Source organism: Chaetura pelagica, unplaced genomic scaffold, assembly GCF_000747805.2.
Source record: "Chaetura pelagica isolate M959 unplaced genomic scaffold, ChaPel_1.0 scaffold341, whole genome shotgun sequence".
Taxonomy (NCBI): Eukaryota; Metazoa; Chordata; class Aves; order Apodiformes; family Apodidae; genus Chaetura; species Chaetura pelagica.
Window position 1 is genome coordinate 1,509,578 of NW_009952151.1, and position 9,135 is coordinate 1,518,712.

Genomic DNA, 9,135 nt, shown 5'->3' on the forward strand with positions numbered 1-9,135 from the left:
CTGATCAAACCAGCAATAATGTTGTACCTCCAGTCATAAGAACAGTTCAGCCTGGCATGAGAAGACAGTGAAAGAGATAAAATGCAACGACTCAATTCTCTAACCAGGCATTTATCATCAATTTTTGAGGAAGCCACCAAGCAGGAAAAGAATGTCACTAGTTCTTACATGTTTGAGCACAAATGAAGGCCTATCACAAAACGGGAGTTTACTCTTTTGGGTCAGAACCCAAATGATGGTATATTCTAGTGTTTCTCCCAGCTTGTAAAAACTTCTGCTTTACAATGTCCTGGTGCAAACCTGAGCTTTAAAACTGCCAGCTGCAATGAGCAGCCAGCACATTATTATTTGGCTTATTTACTACTGCAGTACAAAATGTTAATGAGAAAGTTTTACAGCACAGTTTTCCCAGTTCTCTTGCAGTTTCTTTTGCCACTTCTCTGTCTCAGTTACTTGTTTTCTTTTTTTCAAAATATGTTCTTCTCCTCTGAAAAATAGCTCTTCTTCTGTAGGCCCTGCTCAGAAAAAAAAAAAAAAAGAGAGATGTAAAATAGTGAATGTGATATGAAACTGGCACTTATTTACTCACTCAAAGATTATATATATGGCTGGGAAGATACCTGAAATGAAGAAATACATATAATATTTTAGGTGCATAAGTTTCCAGGTTTCTAAGAGATAAATTAATGTGAAGATTTTTCTACCATTTCTGGGCCCATAATTCAGCAATCTAAGGTTGTGATGATTTGGTACATAGTTGGTAAATGACATTTCTTGTACAGCTCTGAATAAAAGCTAAATGGTTAAGCATAAGCACCTGTGTTCTAAAATACTCATTCTATATATTCTTTCACATGCTATGAATTTGTATAAGGGCTATGTAGTTATCCTTTAATTCTCCTGAGAAAGGAATAGGTTTGTAGCTCTCAGTTCACTGACAACAGATGGAACTGGGATTAATAGGCAGACAGATTTAATCTCATAACATTTAAGGACATACTGCTTGGATAAATAGAGTAAATCCTTACATGTGAATGTGCCTTTTTGAAATTACCTTCTCTCACTCGTGGACAATGAAGCTGATTTCCTCGAACATCATGGTCCTCTATGTCACACCAGCTGAGATACTTTAAAGAATCAGAAGGAAGCTTAAAAAGGGCAAAATAAAAGGAATCAGTGAAGGCACTGTATTTTCTCACATTTTTGGCCTTATTGCAATAGAAGATTCATACATGTTTACAATGTTTTCTGCCTTCATACCATCTGGTGAACAGCAAAATGATGTATGGAAGTGAAGATACAGTGTCATGCATTTGTGTATTTCATGCAAACACATTTCCAGACAGACTTACATACCACACACCCTGAATGCAACAGAGGCAAGAAACCTAAACACAGAAACACTGCCACTGCAGTTGAGAATGTGAGATTTTTGCCCATTCTCTCTTTCCATTAAAACATGTTCTACAATTTCCAGGGAATCAGTGTCCCAGGAGGGAGCAAGGAACAAAGCCTCTAACTTCATCTGCAGCGGGAGGAGTGGGTGTGATTTGTGTCATGCCCAACAGACACAGCACCATGATTGTCTGCAGAGGGACAACCTGACAAAGCAAAGCAGCGTGGTCATCTGCTCAAAATTCTGACATTTCTTTCACTGGAAACCATGCTAGGGGGGTTGAGGAGGTGGGGAGATGGAGCATGCACCTGAGTCATCTCTTCAGTTAGAGCTGAGCTGTACACAGCCAGAAGCTGGTACATGCTGTGGGGATTCACAGTTTAGGGGTAGTTTATCACAGCCTGTTCTGGCTTATTTCTATGAAGTGGCTCAAATATTGGAGAGAGGTTTTCTCACAGACACAGAATATCTGTATTGTTACCTTTCCTAGCACTCCCAGGATGGAGCAGCAGGATGAATATGTTTTACAGAATTTTTCGTTGCTTGTCAGACCTGAGGAACTAGAGAGGAGATGTTAAAGCAGCAATTGATTTTGTTCAGAGAAATGCAAAATAATAACAGAAGATACAGTGTAACCAGGGATAGGACTCCCCACCAGACAATAACCACATGCTCCTCAGATGAAACCAGAGGCTGGGCAATCCCCTGCAGTCCCTTAGGGGACTGTTTACTCACACACACGAGGCTTTCACAGATACATCCAAACATTAGCAAGAGGAACTTACTGGCAGTTTGTTAGAAAAACTCGGAGAAAATTATAAACTGAACTTGTTCAGCAGCATAATCCTCTTCCACCCTGCTTTTATGGATCCAGGCTGTATGAAAAAGTATCTCAGCTGCATATTTATTTTGATCCCTTGAGTATGTTTCAGTAGAATATCAAGGTTGGTAGGAGTTGAACTTTGCTCAGTAGAGACTTAGTTATGTGCTTCTGTGTTTTGCCAGTTCGTTGACTAAGAACACATTCAGCAGTACATTTTATATACCCCAAATGATGCAATTTCTCCAGTTGTGCTTAGAGAGATTCAATAATTTACAAACTGGCAGCTGCAATTTAGAAATTTACCATGGAATACTTAAAAATAAATAATCTTAACTTGGTGTGTGCACACAGCACTATAATTTGACTTCTAGCATACAAGCTCACTGAAAGCTTGCCAGAAAGTATCAGCTGTCAGTGAACATCATTAAAACAATTACAGTCAGGAGCAGAAATGGAGAATAAAAATGCAGCTTTAAAATGGTCTAGTGAGGATGGTAATGAAAGTTTAATACTGACTGTAACAGACAAGCTAAACAGAACATCAGTTAAAACTGACACTTACAGATTATTGGCAAATAATCACAAAGAGATGCATTTTGTTGACCTTACTAAGATTGTTTTGCCTTTTTTTAAAACAACATCAAAACCCACTATGACATCTTTCCTGGCTTCTGGCTGAAGGTGCACACAAGCTGCAGGGAACAGCACTGACATATGGAACTGCTCCTTCCTTCATGCTTTATGTTTTTTTTAACAGGATCAAACCAGCCACAACAAACTGTAGGTAACTGAAAGGAAGCTGAGCAAGCTCAGCATTTCAGAAAATAACAGCTATCTACTTAGGCATTTTTGGAGGTCAGCTTGAGGCAAACAGACCATTTTCATGTGTGTGTGGTGATACAGATCAGCAGGCATCCACACACACAGCTACCCTGTCTACAGGTTTTCACATTTGGTCAATATTTTAAAAAAAGGTGCTGGGAACTCGTGCTTGTCCCTTTCTTGGGGTTTGTTTGCTTCTGCTTCCTTGTGTGTTAAATGAGGTCTTAGCAGAGAAATAGGTATAAATTCTTCCATATTTCAAAAAAAGGCCTAAAAGTATCCTCAGCTTTGGATGCAAATCATTAGGATGTATTCAAATGACTATAACTGCAAGACTTTCAAAAACCTACCTTCCTCTCAGCTAGATACTACTTCCTCTGCTGAGACATAAATATCCACTCTTAGTCCCTTGAAATTCAGGATTTTAGCTGAACCATTTAACGTGGTAGCTATTCTGAATGTTTGGCAGAAGCCCACTCACAAAATTCTGTATTGGTGACAGAAAATTAAACATACAGTTCCAGAATCAATATGGGATAGATAACACTTCCAATCAGGTGGGCAGTGAGATTTTTATTGGGAAGAGTGACAGAAGGAAACATTTTTCATCTCAAAACTGCCTGATTTTAATAAGCACCAGCTGGACCCTAACATTGTGTCACAGAAGGTTTTTCTGAAGGAGGAAGTACAATGCTGCTTTTCTCTCCTCCTTGCTTTGTTTCCTTTATTTTGCTGCAGAAGTGATGCAAAAGAAATGGCAATGAATGAGGCAGGATGCAATTCCAACCAACTACAGATCACACAATACACGAAAGTAACAAAATTTTCTGCCTTGATTGTGGGGCCCTTCGGCTGGATATGAATCTCCAATGACACCTCTGGGAGCAGCACACTAGATTATGTCAAGCATTAGAGGGAAAAAAATTAGATTCATGATGTCTGTCCAGGCTGACTCATTTCCTCTCACTTAGCCTGCAGTGAGAAATTGGTGGTTATCATAAATCATAGACCTAAATTCTTATGAGTGAGGAATTAATTTCACTAATGGAAACCCTCTGTGGCAATAGCATTCCTCTGTTCTCCCTCTTCCTGGAGTGGGGTGGGGGTATCTGTGCTGGCCTTGTAGCAGAGAGACCTGACTATATTTTAAGAATCCTACAAAACAGGATTGGAAAGCAAACATAAAATTGTAAGGAGGAAAAATCTTGTGTGTGACCAGTTTCTAATTTCTGAGCCTGGCCCTCAGTCTAGTTGTTCTTATCCTGGCTACAGCTTTGCCACTGATAGCAACTCAACAAAATTTCAGAATACTTAAGGCAAAATTAAACATCTACAACTTCCAGCTGGTCAAAATATGATTTGTCCCACCTAGTTGGAGTTGCCAGCCTGCAAAGCCAGGCTTAGCAAATACTGCCTCCAGAGTCAGTGGAGACAAGTGGGTATTTGAAGTATCAGAAAGAAGTAGGACTTCTGATCACTTCAGACAGCTCAAGGAAATAATTCTGTTCACTGTAGCACCACTCAAATACATAATATTGCCATTCCATCTAAATAATTAAACAAGCAAACAAATTGTACTAAGCAATTCTCTGCGAGCACCTTGAACTCTAGAATGCTGCACGTGAGCTCAACAGAGGTAGCCTGGAGTGTGAGGGTAAATGAAAGTCCTTATAGCTAACTCCATGTATTCTATGCATTTTCCTCAGTGGAAATCCCAGTGGGGAAATAAGCAGCTGAAATATTTTGTGAACTAAAAGGAATGAATACAGAACAGCTACTGCATTTTTCAAAACATGATTTCTGAGCTATCAGGCCATATCTTGGGAGATCATGCACCCCTATAGAATACACTGATAACACTCACACTTTATTAAGATGTCAGTGTCAGTTGTGTGTCCATGAAATGGGTTTGCTCCTCCTCCCACTGACATCTTGGCAAAATGTTCTTAGGCAACAAAATGCTGTAGATTTCCTAACTGCACTGCAAGTACACTTGAGTCCAGCTGACTTTAATATCAGAATACATTAAAAGCCCTTAAAATACTTTGAAGAGCTATAGCTGAGCTACTTCTGAACCAGTGAAAGATACTCTGAGTGAAAAACATGTATTATTTTAGATATTTGACCATTAAGAAAAAACTGTCAGTCAAAAGACTCCTTTCTCCTGATACAACCAGCAGCCTTGACAAACAAACATCTTAGACTCCAGAGCAGAGGTTCAGCTTTGCTTCACAGATCACGGCAAATGGAAAGCTCAGTGTAAGGGGAATAAAGGTAAGACTATGAGCAAAATCTTGCAGTTGGGATTTGAAGCAGTAGAGCTATTTATGCTACCTCTTACACATATTCAAAGTCAGAATTTCTCTGGTGCCCACTACAGCTTCATATCTCACCAAATCAGAGCACACACGTGATGGAAAGGTCCTTGTGCTTCTGTGAAGTTGACCTCGGTGGAAGCCTGCTTAGATTGCTGTTCTACAACCAAGGGCTCCAAGCCCTTTCAGTCCTGCTAGTATGGAAGTGAAAAACATGGATGATTCTAAAGGAACTAAACCTGATTAATTGTAAGATCATCTTTAAGAAAAAGAAAATCAAATAACAGAGAAAAGAGTGATAAACCCTCCCAAAGAAAAGGGATCTTACATTTACCTCAGAGCTGCTAGTTTCACCTGGGCTGTAAGAGAGCTAGTTATGGATTTGTCCAAATCACTCATAAAAATACTTGCTTGAATGATACAAACCCCCAGTTATTTATGCTGTCTCAGTCAATTGCACAAGCCAAAGCTGATCAACAGCAACGAGCTGCAGGGCTAACTTACAAAGGCAATTTGTAGAGCTATTTGAAGGAGAGCAAACTCAGAATTCAGGCTGTGCCCTGGTCAAAATGCACACCATTTATGGCTGTGTTGCTTGTCTGCAAACATTTATTATGAAAACTGTCTGAACTTAGAATAGTAGAGGACTTGGACATGGTGTTTCCGTGCTCTATTACCTTTCCATTATTTTGTATAGGAGTTCTATGGGACATTATGCAACACTTTGAAACAGTTCTTTTTGAGCATAATTTAGTGATAAACACACCTGTAAGTTATGGTCACAATGCATCTTTGCTGTTACCTGTACCATCAATTACCTTGCTTTATACATCATAAAATTGCTCTTCTCAAAGACTTCATTAACATAATTAAGTCTTATCACCGTAATTACACATTCCTAGCATATTAATAGCATTCCATGCAGCTCATCATGGATCTAACCTGCAACGATACAAATTCCACTTCTCAATCAATGTGCCTTTCATACATTTTTACAACAAAATACATATTTGAGACAGTAATCTTGTTTTTCAGTAATCAGCCAAAGACATCAAGAAAAAGAAAAACATTTTTCTTCCTGTTTTCATGGCACAACAATCTCCACCAGCAATACAGGTTGGTACATTTAAAAAAGATACTCAATCCTGTAACATTATCTTTGTTGTCAAAGCATGTCAAGCCAGCTGTGAAATGACTACAGTTACTTCTCTTCTTTCACCCTCCTACCTTTCAGACATGTCTTGCTGTTGGGTAAAATCCTCACATCTTGCATAAGGCTATTTGTCTACAGTCAAAGCTTATCTTCCCATCTTTGCCCCTGCATAGAGAGGTAGTTCCAAGTTCTCTGAAGAGAGGTAACCTGCAAGGATCCTGGCTGGGGCTGTATGGATTCCCTGTCTCCAAGGAAACACTGTCACCTCGCAACGCAGTCATGTTAGGAGGTATTGTTACCAACCTCTTAAGCACATCAAACAAATTCCTGTGCTGATCTAGCTGGTATCAATGAACTGCCTTTCCAGAAAGTGGCTAAAGATAGGCTGGTGATATCTGTAGCAAGATACATGATCATCCAGACCAATCTCTGGTGTGCTCATTTCAGCAGCTTCACTTATCTGAATTGTTTTCACATTTTTCTCACTTGAAGTTCATTTTGTCTTTGTTCAAAAGATCCCCTGCCTCATTATTGAACATCTTATTAATAAATTCAAGAATTCTGGATGAAAACTGATACTTAAAGAGCCTCGTATTTTTTGTACCAGCCATGAGCATCTCTTCACTCTGTTGAATGTCCTTGCCCCACTTGAACACGCTCAGCCATTTCATACACCATCTTCCAGGCTTCCTTCCTCAAGTTTGTACCTGAGAATGAGAATAAGACACTCTTGGTGGAAACTGACAGGTCAGTTTTTTTTCTGTTTTTCTTTTCTTTAAAACATTAAAGCTATACATTCTGAGAATGAGTCTACTGAAGTTATTTGCTACAGAATGTATGTGATATGAAGTTCATTTGGTTCCCTCAAACAGAGTGTAGACACTGGCAGTGAGCCACTGATGGAACTGCAGCAGCCCAACCTCATTCTGGGCAATGGCTACTCCCTGCTGAAGGCTTTTTACCTCTAGCAGTAGTTACAGGAACCAAGTCTCAGAGGTGTGCTGTGTAAGGTTATAATGGAGCAGTCAATCATGCCCTGCTGATCTGCACCTCCCACTTCACAGGCAGAGCTGCCTCTTCTCCTGAGCTCCTGAGCTCCATCCAGAAAGAAAAGGAATTAAATATGTTAAGAAAAAAGTACATAGTAAATCACTCTCTCTAGGGATATTCAACTGCAAAGACCATATAGTCACAAACCTCTGTGGTTCAGCCTTCCTACCTTTCAGTTTCTTCACAGAAAATTATTCCCTATCCTCCCTTTCCTTCAGATTTCTCTTTTCTCTTCTTCTTGGTCATTATAAAGGCTGGCCGTTATAAAATCTTTCTGTATATAAAAGCACATGCTTTCCCCAACAGTGACTGAAGTCTCCAAAACATTCTTCTAGAAATTCTGCTGGCAAACTGCACTGTGCCAGTAATGTACAGGAGCACGTTTATCAGAAAATCTCAGGTCCTATGCAAAGGTTGAATTGGTTTCAGAGGTTGAATTGTCAGATCATTATCTGAAATTTAACAAAGTAATAATTCCACACAAGTTTCACTAAAACTTTAGGTAGTATGAACTAAGTTTACTTCAGAGGCAGAGGATGGGGTATTAAGAGTTTCATCAGGTCATTTGAACATACCTTTTCTCTACCTGCTAAGATTAAAAACCCCATAACTTATTTCTAAATTAAACCAGATAGTAATTTGGAGCCTTTCTACTCACCATTTTTCCTCTCTGTATAAAATGAAAGGTATTACTCCACATCACTGCCTAATGGGCTTCAGAACTTCTATAGGAAATTCATTCCTCACAAATCATATGAAAAATTATCTAGATGCTATTTCAGTGAAATGACATACTTCAGCTTGTGTCAGCCTTTCCATTATAAACACTGTTTTTCAGATATTTACAACTGCCCATAAAAATGTGCTTCTGCCAAGAAATTCAGCAGCATGTCCCATCCCTGCAAGAGAGAAATAGTTTTCCCCACTTTATCCAAATTTGACAAGTAATTTTGTCTTTGAAATGGCTAAGTGGGGAAAATACAGGGTGGGCATCAGACTCAACCTGTTCTCTCTCCTATCCATATCTGCTGATCAGGTGCTTCCCTGCATGTCCTACAGATACAAGTAGTTCAATCCTGAAATATGTATGAACTGGGCATACTATGTCTCATCCCAAGATGTGATTAATGACAGAAACAAATTATTATGACTGCTGTGGGCCCCATTGTTCTGGGTGCCATAGAAAACTGGTAAAATACTGTTTACTCCAGAGAGATTGTAGTCTAATTGAACAGAGCAAACAAAGAGTAAGGAAAAAAATAATATTATCCCTCCCTCTTTTATACAGAAATAACTGAAATGCTCAGACCATGAAATCCTGTCACTGTGTTAGTCAATGGCAAAAATGTTGTTACTGTGAATAGGGTCAGCATTTGTGCAGCCAGACTGACTTGGTTAAGATCAGACTAGATGTGCAATCTGGCTTTAAAGCCCGTGCAATTAAATGGCTGAGCTTTTCTGAGCTGACATTATGTTAAATATCATTTAAAAAGACTTTAATTTCCAGTTCAGTGATACAGCAGCTTGTAAAAATCAGTGGGTTGATGTAACTTCATGTTCTTTATGTAAAAACCTT

General features: G+C 39.1%; 1 protein-coding gene across 1 annotated transcript in view; it reads right to left on the reverse strand.

Annotated features, from left to right (window-relative positions):
• LOC104397001 (protein tilB homolog) overlaps window positions 1–1,758 on the reverse strand; it is a 5,351-nt gene extending 3,593 nt beyond the window's left edge. The window contains exons 1-3 of the mRNA XM_010006917.1: window positions 1,705–1,758; window positions 1,055–1,148; window positions 397–515 (exon numbers count right to left, since the gene is read on the reverse strand). Coding sequence (XP_010005219.1) covers window positions 397–515; window positions 1,055–1,148; window positions 1,705–1,758 — 267 coding nt within the window. The remainder of the gene's footprint in view (window positions 1–396; window positions 516–1,054; window positions 1,149–1,704) is intronic.
• Between the last annotated feature and the right edge of the window lie 7,377 nt (window positions 1,759–9,135).